Source organism: Propithecus coquereli, unplaced genomic scaffold (assembly GCF_000956105.1).
Source record: "Propithecus coquereli isolate 6110/MARCELLA unplaced genomic scaffold, Pcoq_1.0 Scaffold120, whole genome shotgun sequence".
Classification (NCBI taxonomy): Eukaryota; Metazoa; Chordata; class Mammalia; order Primates; family Indriidae; genus Propithecus; species Propithecus coquereli.
The window spans coordinates 7409231-7428494 of NW_012136081.1; the positions used below are offsets into that span (position 1 = coordinate 7409231).

The 19264-nt window shown below is 59.0% G+C and overlaps 2 protein-coding genes across 2 annotated transcripts in view; both read left to right on the top strand.

The window, feature by feature from the left end:
- The window catches only part of OSBPL5 (oxysterol binding protein-like 5), a 57337-nt gene extending 50609 nt beyond the window's left edge, over nt 1-6728 (top strand). The window contains 9 exon segments of the mRNA XM_012665666.1: nt 685-782; nt 1188-1277; nt 1360-1496; nt 1938-2123; nt 2381-2507; nt 3785-3923; nt 4583-4658; nt 4660-4683; nt 5235-6728. Coding sequence (XP_012521120.1) covers nt 685-782; nt 1188-1277; nt 1360-1496; nt 1938-2123; nt 2381-2507; nt 3785-3923; nt 4583-4658; nt 4660-4683; nt 5235-5373 — 1016 coding nt within the window. The 3' untranslated portion in view covers nt 5374-6728.
- Nucleotides 6729-12319: 5591 nt separating this feature from the next.
- The window catches only part of LOC105826925 (tumor necrosis factor receptor superfamily member 10B-like), an 18738-nt gene continuing 11793 nt past the window's right edge, over nt 12320-19264 (top strand). Inside the window, exons 1-3 of the mRNA XM_012664943.1 lie at nt 12320-12385; nt 16973-17054; nt 18441-18569. Of these exons, the coding sequence (XP_012520397.1) occupies nt 12320-12385; nt 16973-17054; nt 18441-18569 (277 nt within the window). The remainder of the gene's footprint in view (nt 12386-16972; nt 17055-18440; nt 18570-19264) is intronic.

Sequence of the window (19264 nt, forward strand, 5' to 3'; positions counted from 1 at the left end):
TTCGCCCAGCCCCCTCTGGAGGGATTTGGGGGTGTTTCAAGCCTTTGCCATTACAAACAGCTTGTCTTTTTTCTTTCTTTCTTTCATTTTTGAAAGAGACACATTTTACCCCACATTTCTAAGTGTTTTAGAGTGGAAATATTTTGGTTTTCTGGTGGTGTTGGCTTCTTTAATTAGATTAAGTCCTCCATATGGCCAGGAGTAGATTCTTTCTTTCCTTCACTCATTGACAAAAAGACGTATTAATTTTTAAAAATATGCCGGGTGCTGTCCTGGGTGCTAGCGCCCACTGTGGGCGGGGCGCTGTCCTAGGACACAGCAGTGTGTGGGGACGACACCTGCCCTTAGGAGGGGACGTTGGAGCAGGAACCGCAGAGTCCAGGGAGCCTGCCTTGCGTGTCCTGGGGGCGGTGGGGCTCCCAGGAGCCTGGGATGGGGGTGACTCCTGGACGTGAGCAAAGGCCCCAGCAAGGGCCAAGAACCCCTTCCTGGGGCGACGGTCACCGAGGGACCAGGCACGCAGCCCAGGCTCCGCCCCCGCCACGCTTCCCTCCACGTGCAGCTCTGCTCCTGGGAGCCCCTGTCTCCTCCACTCTCCCTTCTCGGCCCCCCGGGATCTGACACAGGCCTCCTAGGGCTCAGTGGGGCCGGGGTGGCCCGACCCTGATGCCGGCTGCATTTCAGGAATCCTGTACGGCACAATGACCATGGAGCTGGGTGGGAAAGTGACCATCGAGTGTGCGAAGAACAACTTCCAAGCCGAGCTGGACTTCAAGCTCAAGGTAGTGCTGGCTGCGGCCTGGCGGGGGCGAGGCCTGGAGCTCGGCCAGGGAAAGGACAGGGCCTTGGGATCCTCCTGCCACCTCCTCGCTCCCCAGGGAAGGTTCCCCAAGCAAGTCACATGGGGGAGCAGCTCTTGGCATCCTGTTGTACAGACAGGGCCCCGAAAGGGGCAGAGGCTGCCTGCAGGTGCACAGCAGAGCCAGGAGGGCCCGGGCCCCTCCTCCCCGGGGCCTGCATCCCTGAGCTCCAGGGGGGCACTGGGCCAGCGCGGCCTCCTCCTCCATCGGGTCCTGTCCCAGCCGGGCTCCCAGGCAACCCGTGAGAGTGACTGCTCCGTCCCCCCAAGGACGTGCCTCTGGAAGGGCCCCCAGCGCCTCACTGGTTCTGTCTGGGGGGCCCTGCAGCCTTTCTTCGGGAGCAGCACAAGCATCAACCAGATCTCGGGGAAGATCACGTCGGGGAATGACGTTCTGGCGAGTCTCACTGGACACTGGGTAAGGGCGTCCCTCGGGGCAAGCGTGGCTAGACGGCCCTCGCCCAGGCCAGCACCTCTGACCCTGCCGGCCATCTGGGCAGGACAGCGACGTGTTTATCAAGGAGGAGGGAAGCGGCAGCGCCGAGCTCTTCTGGAGCCCGAGCAGGGAGGTCCGCGGGCAGAGGCTAAAGCGCCACACGGTACTGTTCGAGGAGCAGACAGAGCTGGAGTCCGAGAGGTGAGGCCCGCCTGGCACTGAGGGGCCCTGCTGACCGCAATGCTGTGAGCATGTCCCCAGGATGTCCCTGGCGGGGAGGGCACACCTCAGAGTGGGCCTCTCCTGGCAGATCACATATCTTGGCAGCGCAGCGGAGGGAGGGGAGAGGCCTGGAGAAGAGCAGGGTCCCCTGCCACCCCCATCACTTTGGGCCGGTGACCAACAGCTCCTCTGGGAGGTCCCTGAAGGCAGGGGGTGGGAGCTCAGTGAAGGAAAAAACCATCTCATGGGGAAAAAACATCACCTGGGAGACAGGCTCCCTGCAAGGTAGTGAGCTCCCTGTCACTGGAGGCAATCAGGCAGTGGTTGCTCTGAGCCTCCTTTCCAGGGCCAAGGAACCCTGATTCCAAGCTGCCTCGGAGTTGGGGCCGCCCCAACTCAGGGTGGGTCCGCTGCCTGCAGGCTCTGGCAGCATGTCACCAGGGCCATCAGCAAGGGTGACCAGCACAAGGCCACGCAGGAAAAGTTTGCGCTGGAGGAGGCGCAGCGGCAGCGAACCCGCGAGCGCCAGCAAAGCCTCATGCCCTGGAAGCCGCAGCTGTTCCACCTGGACCCAGCCACCCAGGAGTGGCGCTACCGATATGAGAAGTGAGCGCGGGCAGGCGGCAGCCCTGGGGGCCCACGCGGTGGGGCTGGACCTAAGCCGCACCTGGAGGAGCCAGTGAGGGAGAGGGAGGGTCAGAGCCCCTCCCCACCAGCCCTCACCGCAGGCCCTGCCCACGGCGGGTGGCAGTGGTTGCTCTGCTGGGGCTCTGGCCACTGTTGGGAGGTCGAGGGCTGCCCGGAACAGCCCCCTCTCCCCGAGGCCACTGCCTCTGCCGACACGTGCCCTCTGGACCCTCCAGCCGCAGCCCCTGGGACCCCACGAAGGACATCGCCCAGTTTGAGCAAGACGGGATCCTGCACACCCTGCAGCGGGAGGCCACGGCCCACCAGGCCCCCTTCCAGGGCAGCCCGGGGCCCAGGCACGAGGTCAGCATCCCCCCAGCCCAGCCCAGGTGTGGCGCCACCCACACCCTTGCCACGCCGCCTCCTCCTCCCTGGGGCCCAGCCCCTCATCGCCCCCATCGTGGGACCCAAGACACATGGGTTTGCAGGACGCTCAGTTCCGGGCACCCCGATATATGGGGCACTGAGCCAGGGTCTGCTGGACGCTAGCCCACTGTCCCCAAAGTTGCCCTCTGCCAGCTCAGTAGCCACATTGTCCCATCCGACCGATGAGGGACTGAGCCTCAGAGCCTTGCCCAGGCGGCGGGAGGAGGAGCCAGCAGCGTTCAGTCCTTTGCACAGATCTGGGGCCCAGAAAAGGCGGGAGGGCAGGAGGCCCCGGGGAAGAACATGGAGGGAGGGAGCAGCCTTGGCTGAGGTGTGGCTTTTGAGGGATGCCTGGGGTCCCCAGGGTGCCATGCCACGGCGGCCACCAGGTGGTGCCGAACCCACAGGGCCTGGTCCACCCCCAGTGCGCTCAGCGTCCTCCCCTCCATAACCAGCCGCTGCTATTGGCCTCGGCCACCCCATGCCTTGAGGTCCCAGGGTGGTCAACACTCATCACTTTGTGGCCAAATCCACCTCCCCCCTCTCTGACCCGCCTGTCCCGGCTCTGATCCACTTCTGAGGCCCCTCCTGGCCCCCTCTGGGCCCACAGGCCTGGTGCCACGTGGGGGCAGCCACAGTCCAGTTCTGCTGTTCCCCAACCCCTAAGCATCAGCTCATGTCCACGCTTCCTTGTGAACTCCAGTTGCTGCCCAGTGGACCAGCCTCACCTTGGCCACACCTGTTCTCCTAGGGGCTTTTTAGCAGCCGGCTGAGCTGGGGGTTCCCTGCCGAGACGTCCCCTCGGTGTGGGGGGAGCCCTAGCCGTTCCAGGTTCCTATGGGGCCTGGCAGCTCACACAGCGGCCTCCGGGTCAGAGCCCCCGCAGCCCCCGTGGCATCCTCCCTGCGTTTGTTGGGCACGAGCCTGTGATGGGCGAGGGGCAGGTCCGTCCACACTGCCTCGCAGGCCCCCGCCCCTAAGGAGGGGTCAGCGGCCCACGTCACCCATGGGAAATAGGCCCAGAAGGGCCATGACTGCCAGGCCGTGCCAGGGCCCAGACTCAAACCACCCCGGCCCACTACACCGCAGGCAGCTGCGTTCTCTGCCTGCAGCCTCTTCTAGCGCTACCCTGGCATGAGTGGGCCACCATGTCCCTGAGGGCCCATGCGGGGGCTGGGGTGGCTCCTGGCCACAGCAGCTCCACCTCTCTGCAGAGGCCTGGCCCAGACCGGCGGCTCCGCAAGGCCAGTGACCCGCCCTCCGGCCACAGCCAGGCCACTGAGAGCAGCGGCTCCACGCCTGAGTCCTGCCCAGACCTCTCAGACGAGGACCAGGACGGGGACTTTGTTCCAGGTGAGCCCTCCTAGGGCCCGGCCCGGAGCCCTGACGGGTGGGCGCCTCAGATACTGACCTGGCGGGAGGGCAGCTGGTCGGGGGGTGGGGGGTGGAGCTGCCCTCAGCCCCTGTGCAGGATGGGAAGGGCCAGAGAGGCGCCTTCCCATGGTGGGGTGGCCTCCCCGGCAGGGACTCCTCTGCCCGACCCTGACCATCCTCCCAGCGGGCTCTGCCCTCTCAGAGCCTGGGGGCAGCCCAGAGGCTGATGGGAATGTGGTGGGGGCAGGGGAGGCAGGGGGCGGGCCCAGGCCAGGGCTCCCTAAGCTGGCGGGGCCAGTGTGAGTCAGTGTCCACCTGCCCCTGCCCGCCTCTCTGCTCCTTCGCTGTCCTGGGCAGCCTGTGTCTCCCCGACTTTGTCCCTGCCTCTGTGGGAACGAGCCACGCCTGGGCCACTTCTGTCTCCCAGGCCACATTAGGGGCCAGCTGAGCCTGGGGTTCCCTCGGCACCCCTCCCTCATCTCCCTGTGCCCCCAGCTTGGTCCGGTGGGTTTCCCATGAGCTGAGGTGGGAGCCGAGCTGGGCGGACCCCGTGACCCTCATGGCAGCCCCCAGGGCCTGCGGCTCATCCTTGTTCTCCCCTCCTCTCCTGTGTCTCCTCATCCCCTGGGCCAACCCAGGCGGCGAGAGCCCGTGCCCTCGGTGCAGGAAGGTGGCGCGGCGGCTGCAGGCCCTGCACGAGGCCATCCTCTCCATCCGAGGTCCAGCAGGAGCTGCACAGGTGGGCCTGGCACAGGAGAGCTGGGGGAGCCGAGGGAGGCCTGGGAGGCCATGGCCTGGGCCGTCACTGGGGCCAGAACCTGAGGGTCTTGCTGCAGGGTGGGGACAGGAAGAAACCTCCTGGGGTCCCTTCATGGAGAGCTAGGGTGTGTGTGTGGGGGGGTGGCACAGGGCGTTGCGCTGGAACAGGCTGAGTTGGCAATGCTCGGCGGACACCGAGCTGCGGACTTCAAGGAGCCTAGAAGAAGGTGCCAGCCCCGGTGTGGGCCTAGGGTAGCCCCAAGAGAGACCCCAAGGTGCGTGGAGCCAGGTGGCAGCCTGGGCTCGCTGCTGCGGCCTGCCCATGCGGAGTGGAGACTCGGGAATGCCCGAGAGCTGCACTCTGTGACCCAGATGGGTGCGGCCCCCCAGGCATTTGGGAGAGGCTCCTCCTGTCCCCAACTCCACTCTGGGCCCAGCACCTGGTCAGCACCCAGGCGCACCCTCTCAGCCTGTGGGAGGTGGCCATGCTGGCCCCGGCACCATCCCTGTGACCTGCCTCTGTCATTGCAGGCACCTCTCGACCATGCTGAGCTCCACGGCACAGGCCGCGCAGGCGCCAGCTCCGGGCCTCCTGCAGAGCCCCCGATCCTGGTTCCTGCTCTGCGTGTTCCTGACGTGTCAGCTGTTTATTAACTACATCCTCAAATAAGAGCCCGCGGGGGCAGTACGGGCATCGCCTGCAGAACTCCCAGCCAGCCCGAGCCTCCTTCCCAGGCACCGAGCACTTTAAGCGTGGAGGCGAAGGGGCCAGTGAGCACAGCCCCCGTGATGGGGCCCATGGAGCAGGGGCTGCAGCAGGGACCTGGGGACCGCAAGGGCGCTGCGGGCCAGGCATGCTGGGCCCCTCTCGGGGGGTGCTGGCCTCTCCCGCGGGGCTCTCCGCCCCACAGCGGCCTTAACGCTAAAGCCAAATGCAGCTTCTGTCGTGCGACGTGTGCCTGGCCGTCTCGCCCTGCCGTTCCGAGTCCAGCGCCACTTGCCAGGTGGGATCGATGGATTCTGGCCGGGAGGGCCTGCCCAGGCTCCGGGTAGCCACAGCCCAGCAGCGGTGAGGGGAAGGTTTCGATACGGAAGCCAGGAGCCCCAAGCAGGCCCAGAGTCCCCAGGGCTCCGACACACTGATGCACAGACCCTCCTTCCTGAGACCCTGCCCACGTCACCAGGGCCACCCTGGACAGGCCAGCGCTGCTCTGTGGAGGACGTTTTGGGTTTTCTATTCTGCTGTGTGCTGTTTGGATGGGAGCCCAGTACAGACAGGTCCTGGAACCTCCCTCCCCGCACGGCCCGGACGCGGGCTGCCCGGCGGTGCGTGCCCAGGTGGAGGCGGGCGTGAGTGCGGAAGGGAGCGGGCGGCAGCAGGGCACAGGGCCGAGGCTCAGCTGGCCCCGTGTCCCCGGGTCAGGGAGGCTCAAGTTCGCCACTTTGCTCAGACCGACACACAGTCTTCCTACTTTACACTTTTTTAATAAACGTAACTGCAATATTCCCGGCCGGCTGCGAGCAGCGGTCAGCCTCTGGCACCTGCCTCCGTCCCTGTGTCAGTGCCGCCTGCGTGTGTGCGTGCACGTGTGTCCGTGTGTGTGAGCGTCCACACGTCCACACACATACAGAGCCTTAATACGTTGCAGCGGTGCCATCTGAGCGTCACGGATCGTTCGTTCTCCCATTTTTGTGCCCATGTCCTGTCTCTCCCCTGTCCAATTTGGGGACATGTCTGTACTCCATGCCTTGAAATAAACAGACACATGTGTTGCGTGCTCTCTTCTTGGGGGACTTCTGGAAACAAGCCAGGGCTCCTCAGGGAGAGGCGCAAAGCCAGCACGGGGGCGTCCCGGGCTGGCGGCTGCAGAGTTCGCAGGGAGCGGTGGGCGGCAGACCTGCCATGTGGAGCAAGGGCCAAGAGGCCGGGGTCCTGTCAACCATCAGAAGAGCCAGCTGAGGACACAGGACTCAGCTGCACTGCAACAGGGCACCCCAGGCAGCTGCCAAGACTTGGTGGGGGGTTGGCACAGTGCACGCCCGTGAGGCCCGTTCTGCCCAGTCATTGCCCCCCCCCCCCCGCCCTGGTGCAGGGGAAACCCCGGGCTGGGCCACCTGACCCACTGCCCCCAGCGCACCCCTTGCTTTGCATCCACTGTGGCCACTGTCCCTGGTACTCAGCCACCACGGCCAAAGTAAGTGGGCCTGCCCCGTGCTGGCTCACCCAGGATGGCCCTGAAGGAGGGGCAGGGGTGCCTGAGCACAGACCCCACACCACAGCAGCAGGAGCCCGGGCGTCCCGGGCTGGAGAAGGGCCTAGAAGTGATAAGGGTTAGTCTAACGCTTGTCCGTACAGATTTCCCTCGGCCTGCACGTCCTGCCCTTGGTGATAAAAATGATGCTTTCCTTCTAGCATAGGGAGGGTATCTTACATGGAATTTCAGCTTCTGCTTTTAAGAAACAAAGTCAGGCCGGGCTCAGTGGCTCATACCTGTTATTCTAGCACTTTGGGAGGCTGAGGCAGGAGGATTATTTGAGCTCAGGAGTTTGAGACCAGCCTGGGCAACATAGTGACACCCCGTCTCTATAAAAAATGGGAAGAAAATTGGCCAGGCGTGGTGGCACGTGCCTGTCATCCCAGCTACTCAGGAGGCTGAGGCAGGAGGATCGCTTGAGCCAGGGAGTTCGAGGCAACACTGAGCTAAGAGGACACCACTGTACTCTAGCAGGGGCGACAGAGCAAGACCCTGTCTCAAAAGAGAAAAGAAAGAAACAGAAGGTCAGTGTGATCCTCTTGCACCTACTGTTTTTCCAATGCTTTTAACTCAAGATAGTCCATGTGCTGGTGGCACATTCTGGGGTGGCCGGTTGTTCTTAACGCCTTCGATTTATGTAAGCTCCACAGTCCCGTGGTGTCAGCATTTTACTGGTTTGAGTCAAGTGCAGAAAGCTTGCCTCCCTTTAACCTCCCAGATTATAATAAAATTGCCGTAAATATTTTCTCTATCCGCATTGGGGTCTGTTCTTTGAGTTCGTTTGAAATTTCAGTTATTTCTAACTCTGTAATCTCCGTTGGCTCTGCTTTATGTCTTCGCTGAGATTCCCCGTTTGCGCGCTTGTTGCAGGCCTGCCTGAGCCTCCCCACCGCGGCTTTTTACCACGGCTCTTTCAGTGCCCCTGGGGGACAACTCTAACACCCGTGTCACCACACTGTGCTTGTCTGTTCACTTCCTCTTCTCATTCAAGTCGAGATGTTCCTGGTTCTTGGTACAAGTAATTTTTTTCTATCGTATGCTGGACATTTTGGGTAAAATGTTTTGAGACTCAGTGTCTTATTTAAATCTTGTGTGTTTGCAGCCTCCTCTGACACCGCTCATGGGAGCGAAGGGGGGCCCTGCCTCGTCACTGCCAGGTGGAGGTGGAGTCCAGGTTCCCACGGGACCCACAGCGACATCTGTGGGGACAGAGGGGACCCTTCTCGCGACTGGGCAGGGCGGGGGTGGGAGCTCAGGCTGCTGTACAGATCCACTAACGCCCCCTGCCCGGGACAGGGAGGGTCACCTCAACGCCACCCCCAACCTGGTCCCCATGGACACTCCCTACGCCTGGGAGAAACGGAGAGGTCATGGTGGATATTGTCTCCAAGCTTTCTGTCCCCCTAGACCCCCTTCCCTGGGCCTGTGCCGGAAAGAAAAGGCTTTTCCTTGGCTTCTTTTGTCTTCGCCTGTTGGTATCTCAGAGTTGCTGGCTTTGCTGGCACCCGTAGGGGACATATGAGGCAAAAACAATACAAAACAACAAAAATTCCTATAGGAGCCCCTCCCAGATCTCTGCCATCCGCCCCAGCTGCACCCCAGTAGCCTCCGTGCTGTCCTGTCCCGCCCTGCCGTCGCGAAGGGGCAGAGCACGCTTCTCAGAGTTTTCACTGTCTCCTCAAATGATCTGATTATCTTGCCGCCTCCTCCTTCCCTGCCAAGACTGATTTTCGGGTGCTAATGGCCCCTCCCCAAGCCCAGTCTGCTGGAATTCCTAAAGGAAACCTGCTCTACTGCCAAAGGGCCAAAGGCTATTGTCAGGCAGTTGTGACTCATTCGTTCCTATCATGTCTGGTGACTTGTGTTGGTGCTCTCAGGGGACCAGGCTGCAGAGAAAGGCAGGGATGCGGACAGGGCCGGGGGTGTGGCTACAGAGCTCACGGCAGAGGGGGGGTTCCTGAGCAGCCTCCTCTCTCTGCCAGAAAAAAGAAGTGAGGCAGTTTATGTTCTGGTTCCACAGCTAATCGAGTCCTGGACTCTCTCAGCCTCAGTTTTCTCATCTGCAAAATGGGCAGAGAAGGACTCAGAAATCCTGGTGATCACAGCGTCTTCTGGAGTTGGGAAGAGAGCTTTGGTCAGGGAGACCCTGCTCACCCCCCAACCCGTGACCCCCTGGCTCTAGGGGGTCAGACAGGATGGCAACAGCTGGTTCCTTCTGTATAAGTCCTGCCTGGCAGGCGTGGCTGCTGTCAGCCAAGATACGCAAGGACAGGCCTGGCACCCTTCCCGCTGCTGAAGGCGTGAGCCTGGCAACCCTGCTGAGGCTGCGCCCTGAGGACCTGGTCTTGTGCTGCCTTGAGAGAGGCCCCTCATTGCATCGTGAGGCTGTAAACACAGCTTCCTTAGCGACTGGTAAGCAGAGTTCACGAAGGTGCTACTGAGCAGTTGGCAAAACTGAGAGGAGTTCAGGCTTGGAGACCCTCAGTGACAGCAACGCTCAGGCTCACACTGCAAAGCAGGCCGGGCGTGGACCCCACGCCTGCATGCCACCTGCCGCCCCACGACCTGGGCCCTGCAGGCTGCTCCCCCCAACAGCAAGACTTAGGCTGCACCATGAACACCAACACCGCCACCCACAGCCCAGCGACCGGCCTACAGACGGCCCCTTGCAATGCCGGCTTCTGCACACACCAGATGCCAGGTTCAAATTCAAGGCCAGGGCACCCATCAGGGACCAACTGCCTGGCTTCTCCCGGGACTTTCTCAGTTTGGGCACTGAAATTCCAGTGTCCCAGGCAAACCAGAACGGTGGGTGCATTTATTTCCTGTGGCTGCTGTAGCCAAACACCATGAACTGGCTGACTTAAAGACACAGGAATTTATTCTCAACTCGGGGTGGGGCTCGATGCCTTCCTGGCACTTGCTCCTGCCGGTGAGGCCAGCTCTCCCTAGCAGCCTGCCAGCCCCACCCACAGCCCACGTGTTCCCCATGGAGGCCGACCCTGCCTTTGCCACCCTTCAGCGTGCCCACACATGTCCTCTCTGCCTCTGTCCTGTGGCCGCCTCGGGCTTCCAGGCCGGGAGCCCAAGCCCCAGCCCTCAGCCAGGCTCCTGCCCCGGCCCCTGCTCGGCCCCTAGCCCTGGGTCCAGCACCGGGAACGCTCTCTCACATTCTCTGGGGCTCCCTCGCCCATTTTCATCCCGGCACTGCAGGGCCAAACCCACCCCTCGGGATCCAAGCCAGAGTCCGCCCCTCACCCACCTGGGCTGCTGCACACTATTGCGCACGTGCTTGGGGTAACTTCGGCTGACCCCAGCACCGCCTGGCAGTCACCTTCCCCGGCCTGTCTTATCAGACTCTGCAACCAACTCCAGTGCCCTCAGACCCCCCCACTCACTTTCAGGGTACAGGGGTATTACTATTCCCCAAAGAAAAAGACAGACAGAGACAAACAGAGACAGAGACACGGAGATAGACAGAAAGGTGGACTTATTTTGAGGAACTGGCTCACGCTTTTGTGGGGTTGGGCCAGCAGGCGGGAAGCCAGGCGGGGTCTCCGTGCTGCAGGCCCGAGGCCCGGCCCTTCTTCCCCAGGAAACCTCAGTGTTGCTCTGAGGTCTCCAGCTGACTGGGTGGGGCCCACCCAATGGAGGGTGACCTGCTTCACTCAGAGTCGCTGATTTAAACGTTAATCACGTCTGAAAAACACCTTCACAGCAACGCCCAGACTGGAGTTTGACCAACAGCTGGGCACCGTGGCCTGGCCGAGTGGACACGCAGAACTGACCGTCGCAGGGGGCCCTCCTGGTTGCGGGGACAGTGGGTCTAACAGCCCTTCGGGCAGTGAATATGGGTGACCCCTCGGGGACTGTCAGCTCCCGAAGGACTGAGACAGGGCTGGGCCTGCTTGCTGCGGAACTTCGTTTCCTTGTACAGTGTGTGGCTCGTGGGGGGCACTCCGTAAAGCAATAACCACATTGCTCGGGCCCCAGCAGGGGACTGCTCCCCGCAGCATGGCATGGAAGAAAGAGACGCCCCCAGTGGGAACTTCCCCCAACTCCTGCCTCAAAGCCTGAAATCTAAATTCCCCCTCCCTTGCTCTCATAGGAGACAGACACGCCTATGTCCTCCCTCCTGCTGCAGCTAAGGCCCCCCCGAACCCCCGTGCTCAATCACAGCCCCTCCTGCTCTCACGATGGGCTACGAGTCAGGGTGTCCAGAGAAATAGAACGAGAGACAGACAAAGTCAGAGAGAGATTTTAAGGAATTGGCCCAAGCGATTATTGGCAAGTGTGCGGGGCGTTCTGGCGGGTGGAGACCCAGGGCAGAGCCCGCGGTGTGGTCGAGGCCAAGGCTGTCTGCGGCAAGAGTCCCTCTTGCCCTGGGAGGTCAGTCTTCCTTCTTTTCAGGTCTGTCGTGGACTGGGTGAGGCCTCCGTGCTATGGAGGGCATGTGATTTACTCAAAGTCCACCTATTTAAATGTTAATCTCAGCCAAAAAAAACCCACAAAAAAAACAAAAAAAAACCTTCACTGAGACACCCAGAATAACGCTTGACCCCGTATCTGGGCACCACGACCCAGCCCCATTGTCACACGCAATTAACGTCACCCCTTCTCCCCAGCAGGCTCCACCCAACACCCACCTGCTCTGGGGAGCAGTAGGGAGGCGGAGGCCTCGGTCTGCTCTGCCTAGAGACCCTGAGCTCACCTCCTGGCGGAGCCCGGAGTGGCAACAAGCCCTCCACGGACCCTGACACAGACTGGCAGGTCCTGTGGCCCTTTAGACAAAGGTGCCCAAACCGCGTGGAGCCAGGGTGGCAGGAGAGAAAACTCTGATGAACAGCTCCTGATCTTGAAACATTCCACGCCTTTAGACAAAGCTTCCTGTCTTTAACCTATTACTAGTCAAAGAATCTTTAAACCCACCCATAACCTGTAAGCCCCGCCCCTCCTGGAGATGTCCCAACTTTCCGGGCCAAACCAATGGACGTTTCCACGTATTGATTTGTGACTTTATGTGTAATTCCTCTCTTCCTGGAATGTACAAAACCAACCTGCCACCCAGCCACAGCCAGTCCACTTGCTCAAGGCTGCTTGGGCGCGGCTCGGGGTCATGATCCTCAGAGTTGGCTCAGAGTAAATCAAATTATTTCGCAGAGTTTGGCCTTTTCCCCGTTGACAGGGACACTGGGTGCACAGGAGGGCACAGACTGAGGAAACGCTTCCACAGGCGGAGGAGGGCCCGGGGCGCCGGTGAGAGGCTGGCAGGCGGCCAGCCAGCAGCCCGCGTGCGCGCTCCCCGCCCCGCGCCGCCGCAGTCCCGCTTCCGCCGGCGGGCAGTGCGTGCGGCTGCGAGCCATGGCGGCGCACGTGCTGCTGCTGCTGCTGCTGCTGCTGCTGCTGCTGCTGCTGCCGCCCGGGTCGGTGAGTGCGCTCCGGCCGCCGGGGACCGCTGCGAGCCGGGCGCGGGGATCCGAGCGCCGGGACCCGAGCGGGCCGGTCCGTCTGAGCCGGCGCAGCCTCGTGGGCCCCGCGCCCTGCTTGGGGGGGGTGCTTGGTGGCCCGCTGGGGACTTGCTGGCGCAGGTAGGGGGCGCGCGGGAGGCTGCGCCGCCGGGAGGAAGTGGGGGGAGGGGGGTTTTATTGGCTGCAAATCGACTCAACCCATTTTTCCTGCTGTCTGGCATTCGTATATAATAGAAACGGTTTCATACAGATAGACAGCCTGGTTCCCCATTTTCCCCAAACCATCAACATTTTTCTGGTGTTATTATTCCCCGAAATTACATCATCATAGTGAGCGTCACCACACGTTTCCGAAAGCGGACAAGGTGTGATTACCACACAACCGATTTCCTGTTGATCTCAAATCATGTGGGTGGAAGTGGGGTGTTCACCGCGGTACCGTGTGTGAGTTCTCTCCTTCCCACTGGCCCTGAGCCCGGGGAGACAGACTCCCCACCCCCAAGGCACTGCTGAGTTTTCCTGAAGCCACTATGTCCACAGCACTGATATTTTTCTCACGTGAAAATGGTCCCTCTCCTGTTCTTAGCACTTTTAAATAACTTTTGGTCTGTTCCAGTCCTGGTGTTTCTCTGCTTCGGGTGGTGCGTGCGTGACACCTGGGATGTGGCCGGCCCCGTGGCCGTGCTTCCCGTACGTACTTGCCAGGCTGCGGAAGCCACATGGCTGCGGGCTTCTGCTGCACTGCAGGGTCGCAAGGAGGCAGTGTGGCCGTCTTACTGTTCTTTCCTGGTCTCTCTCCTCCCCGCCACACTGGTTGCTTGTAGCTCCCTTTATCGGGACCATTTGTGCCCGGCGAAGTGGGAAGTCCTGCCGGTGATGGGAGGTAGAGGCCTGGCCCCTGCAAGGCCCGGTGGGAAGCGTGATGCAGAGAGCCCTCCCTGGGTGTGGAGAGACAGGTCTGTTTCTTCAGGTACTTCCGTCTTCCTTCCTGCCTCCTGCTGCTTCCAGCCCTCGAGGACCTTCCGTACGTGCACCCTCTGGCTTTAGCCCACAGCCTGCCCTCCCCTGCCTTGCTGCCGCCCAGCGCTGAGCTCTCGGTTCTCAGGGTCCCCTCCTGGAGCCATTTGCAAGCAGTCTTGGCCGGTTCACGATTCCTTACCCGGCCCTCCCTCCTCACACCCCACTCAGCTTCCTGATTCTGTAGCCGCGGGGTACTCCGCCTCGTCCCGGTGGATATGGGCCTCCTGCCTGTCCCATGTGGTGATACATGTTGGCGGAGTTGCCCTGGTAACCAGTCCACTCACATCACATTGGTGGCTTCCTGCTTGTTGAAGCCCCCAGCTTTTTTCAGGCTCTCCACGGCTTCCTCTCTTGGGCCTTTTGGGGGTCCACAAAGGCCAAGAGGTTGTGATTCCCACATGGCATCTGGTGTCTCGTGGGTGGTTCTTTAGGGATGTCCTGGGGCCAGAGGGAAGGGGCTGGAGGGAGCCCTGAGCGGGTAGCAGAGAGAAGGGGCTGCCAGGGCCAGGAGGGGGACCCCAGGCTGGGAGCCCCATGGGGTTGGGGGCTGTGCTGGCAGGATTTGGGCCATGGGTGGTAAGTTGGGGCGCCCTGGGTCTTCTGTGAGGGAGGGGCCACAGGAGGCAAGCAGGGTCTCCAAAAAAACTCAAGAATCAAGATAATATTTTCATGAGGTATTTTTAAAAATGAGAAATCCATGCTAAAAATGCATGATGGAAAACAATGGAAACATTTTTTGAAAAGGCAGCAACTCAGGAGGTGGGGGACTGGACCCCGCACCTGCACCGCTGCGCTCCCTGCCTCGTGCACCAGTCCCGGCCCGCTTGCAATAAAACATTGACGAAGCTGATGGCAGTCTGCGGATTTGGACTGTTTAGAACGCCATTAAATACTGTGTATCCTGAGTGCTGAGTTTTTGGCGTCCCCTGACATTTTGCCCCTGCCCTGGGCCTGGGACGTCGGAAAGCTGAAACGGAGGCCTTAGGTGGTGCCAGGGGCTGCCAGCCCCACAGCCAAGGCCACCCGGCCTCCCTTGCCCACCTCCGGAGGATGAGGGACTAGTGGGCAGAGTTTAAAGTGCGAGGGGAGCTGGCGGCAGAGTGGGCGCTTCAGATGGAGGCCTCCAGGTGGCTGCGTGGGGTGAGGAAGGGGGCCCAACAGCGAGGGGACATCTGGGAGGGCCGTGGCAGTCAGGTGGGGAGACCCAGTGGGTGAGAAAGTAGCCTTCGTGTGTCCTGGTGGGCAGGTCCCAGTGACAGGGCAGCTGCCTCCCTCTGGTCTGAGATTCTGGATTTCTTTTTTTTCAAAGGTTTTTAATTTTAAAAGTTTCATTTTGAAATAACTTTTAAAAAGTTACCAAAATCATCCCAATGGTGGCATAATAGTGCAAATGTACTGAATGCCACTCTACACTTTCAAATGGTTACTTTCGTGTTATGTGAAGTTTATCTCAATTTTTAAAACCCCAACACTCTACAAAAAGCAAAATTAAAATAGCACAAAGACCTCCCACAGCTGTCCCCCAGATTCCACAGGTGATGACGCCTTGCAGGGAAGTGAAGGCTGACACATGCAGACACCTCGCGGTCCGCCACCTGACCGCCGAGGTCCTTGGGTGTGTAGGTCGGAACACTCCCTCAGTCTGTCTTTCCTTCCATGACCTTGATGCCTTTGCGTACTGGTTGATCATGTCGCGGAATGTCTCTCAATTTGCGTTTGACGAGTCCTTGTAATTAAATTTCTGTTACGTGTTTTTTGGCAAGAATACCCCAACAGTGATGTGTCCTTTTAGCTGCGTTAATATCACTGGACACATGATATTGTTCGGTCCCTTACTGGGGGTGTTGACTTTGATCATTTAGTTCAGCTGATGTTGCCAGGTTTCTCTGTTGTAGTTACTGTATTGCCCCTTCGTAATTACTAAGTACCTTGTAGAGAGTTGCTTTGAAACTAAGTATTCTGTTTTCCCTCCAATTTCATATTCTAACGCCAGCATCACTGACGATTCTTGCCTGAGATTGTTTTTACTGTGGTGTTTGCAAGCTGGGCTTTCTTCTTTGAACCTATCTAAATGCTTTTCCCCCCGTTACTTTTTACTTCATTTCCGATAAGTTAACGTAAATGACTAAAAACTAAAAATCAAATCTATTTAGGTTCTCTGGAGAATGGGGAAAACAAAGTTGGGAGAGGAACACAGGAGTAAGGAAAGCAAAGCCAGAAAAGAGGCCAACAAAAAAAAATCAGAGAAAGTACGATGTCAAAAGCATAAAATAAGACTGGGTGCAGTGGCTCATGCCTGTAATCCCAGCACTCTGGGAGGCCAAGGTGGGTGGATCCTTTGAGCTCAGGAGTTCGAGACCAGCCTGAGCAAGAAAGAGCGAGACCCCGTCTCTACTAAAAATAGAAAAATTAGCCAGGTGTGGCAGCGCATGCCTGTAGTCCCAGCTACTCGGGAGGCTGAGGCAGGAGGATCGCCTGAGCCCAGGAGTCGGAGGTCGCAGGGAGCTATAATGACACCACTGCACTCTAGCCTGACGACAGAGTGAGAGACTGTCTAAAAAAAAAAAAAAACCCACAAAATATGATGGTAGAAATAAAGCCAAATACTGTAGTAATCCAATACATACAAGTAGGTTAAAGTCATTAATTATCAGGTTGAATTAGAAAGATAGATCTAGTGACGTGACACTTTAAAGAGCTGTACCCACACAGGGAATAGTACAGGTGTGGGACAGCGAAAGGTCGGGAAGACAGGTGCCAGGCACGTGCTCACCTAAGGACGGCAGCAGAGGTTTTCAAAGTCAGACGCGAGAACTCAAGCTAGAAAGCGTTGGTAGGGAAAGGAACGAGTCCTAGAGAAGATGACAGTCATTCTTGTATCGGAGGTACTTATGTTCTATAAAACTGCCTGTCAATTACGTGGTTCTGATTTTTTACACATGTGTATGGTATACGGCCCTTCCACATATACGAGGTGCACGAAATATATGCACGCACAGGTACACACAAACTCTCAGGTCCCAGTTCCTGACTGATGCACAATATGCTTTCTCGACAAAGTGTATATGCACCTGCTGAACAAATCAGCTACGTACTGGAGCAAAACAGGTGTTTACTCAATTCCCGAGGATCGCTGCCCGACAGGGTGTGGTTCTGGCCGTGCGGGTAGACTAGACAGCAGCCGTGCAGAGTTGGCACGACCACATGTGATCGGAAACCGAAGAACATGCTCCCCCGTCTCACTGCTAAGCACTCGAGGAAAAGGAAAAATGAAAAAAAAAAAAAGATCGTATTCCCCCAACACAATACCTACCTGCTCCTTACTACAAGTCCAGCAGTACAGAGGAGCATAAGAAAAAGTCCCAGCACGTGCTTCCCCAGGGAAGGCCACTGCAGGAGGGACCGGTGTTCAGCTGGCAGGTGGCCAGCACCCTCCTCTGTGCTGAGACGCACGTGGAGGACAGGTGCGGTTGCACCGGCCACAGGGGCCTCTCTCAATAACGCCTGTCTCCCTTTCTGGTTGAAGGTGACCTTGGCCACCAGTGAGACCTCATGTGGCCCAGATATGTACCTGTTTGAGAACCTCTGCTGCAAACTCTGCCCAGCGGGTAAGTCCCAGGACACCTTCCAGAGCCTTCCAGGCTGATCTTCCAACCTGGGAGAAGGGAGGCCTCAGGCGTTTAGTTAGGGCATACCTGGAAACTACCCTGGGTGGGAGAACTTGGCTGATTAGGGTGGGTGGGCCTCTCCTCGGAGCCCCCTCTGTTTGCCCTCCCATCCCACCTGGAAGGGGCTTTCCTCTGCCCCTGGGGCTGTGGGGAGCACCAGGGTGAACAGAGAGGGGTCAGGGCCTGCTCTGAGTGGGCAGGCTGTGTTCTGGGGGGCTCGGAGGACAGAAGTGGGGGGCATAGCCCAGGCTGGAGGCTCCCATCTGCCCTCCTGTTGGGAAAAGCGCAGACGTGTCTGAAGATGGAGGCTCCTGGTGAGCAGGTGGCTCAGTTTCTCCTGGGAGGGTGCTCTGAGATGGAACCTGCCGCTTATAGCCGGTGAGCAGCCAGAGGCTCCGGCCACCCCACCTCTCACTGCCGTCAGCACCTGGGCCTTCCTGGGAACCACTCAGAGGCCGGCCGCCATATTCACTGCTCGCCACCGCCCCTGCACAGGCCTGCACACGCGTCCACACACACACGCACGCGCATCCACGCACACACACACACATGCCCCACGTTTTATCCACCAGCCCGTGCCTTTATGAGGCGTCTGGTTCAGGGACCAAACACCCATACCTGGACCGCTCACCCCCGCCCACCTTCCCACACATCTGCACACACCTGCATGCACACCTAAACACTGACCCGCACATGAGTCTATGCATGCACACGTCACTACGTACACGCACTGTCACACGCCTAGATGTGCACATCTGCAGACACATCTATGCATGTACACCTGCACAAGCGACGTTTCAGGAATTGTTGCAACATCATGGCCCAACATGAAGCCCTCTGAAGGCAGCGTGTGGGCAGGTGCAGGCGCTTAGGCCTCTTCCCCGGGAGGCTTTGACCAGGCTCAGTGGCCAGCTTTGCTGTGGTTCTGCTGAAGCCCTTACGAGATGAGCACTGGACTAGGAGCTCCGTCTCGGACCTGGGCAGACACTTGCACTCTGACACCTTCAACCTCCCTCTATTAAATCGGCCCCTGGGAGCCGCTGAGCCTGCCCCAGGTAGTTAGGAGCTGGGGGGCGGCGGATGAACAGGCACCTGCGAGCGCTCAGGTGGGTCAGCGTGCAGGCTGGAAACCATCTGTTTGCACGAGCTGCAGGACGTCGGAAAAAGCCAAGGGGGGATTCAGGTGCTCAGTTCCTGGACGCAGACACATTAAGTTTATCGGGGGACTGTGGCTGGGCATCAGTCTAGAATGTCCCAAAGATGTTGGGTCCCCAGGTTGGGTCTGCGCTGGTCCCCTGCCTCACCACTGTCCCACCTCTCATGAAGGTCACCATGTCAGCGGACACTGCCGTACGAACCACAGCCAAGGAGACTGCACACCTTGTGGGCCTGACACCTACATGGCCCATGACAACAGCCGGCTTTACTGCGACAAGTGCAGCAAGTGCCGGGAAGGTAAGTGTGCGACCGCAGTCAGGCGCAGTGGTTCCGCTGAATGGTAAAACACGCCCCTTCGACCCGCCTTTGGGAATCTCTCTAAAGGCAGTCACTGCAGTTGTGCGGGGAGATTGAGCCGCCACAGCGTCCCTCGCACGGTGTTTGGTTTCCAGAAGAAGAGTTGCTTAGGTTTTTTTGCTTGTATCATGATGATGCATGTGTGTAATTAAAGATTCAAGAATCAATCTACAAATTATTGGAGTTTTTTTTTTTTTTTTTTTAGAGACAGGGTCTCACTATGTCACCTAGGCTGGAGTGCAGTGACATAATCATAGCTCACAGCAACCTCAAATTCCTGGGCTCAAGCCATCCTCCTGCCTCAGCCTCCAAAGCAGCTGGGACTGCAGGTGCATTCCACCACACCTGGCTAATTTTTAATTTTTTTGTAGAGACTTGCTATGGGGTCTCACTGTGTTGTCCAGGTTGGTCTCGAACTCTTGGCCTCAAGTTATCCTCCTGCCTTAGCCTCCCAAAGTGCTGGGATTAATAGGCGTGAGGTACCATGCCCAGCCTTACAAATTATTAAGATTCTTAGGACCGTTTAGCAAAGTGACTATATACAAAATTAATGTATAAAAGTTCACATAAGTTTCTAAATACCAGCGACAAATCGTTATTTAAAAGTGTATTTTTTGGCCAGGCGCGGTGGCTCA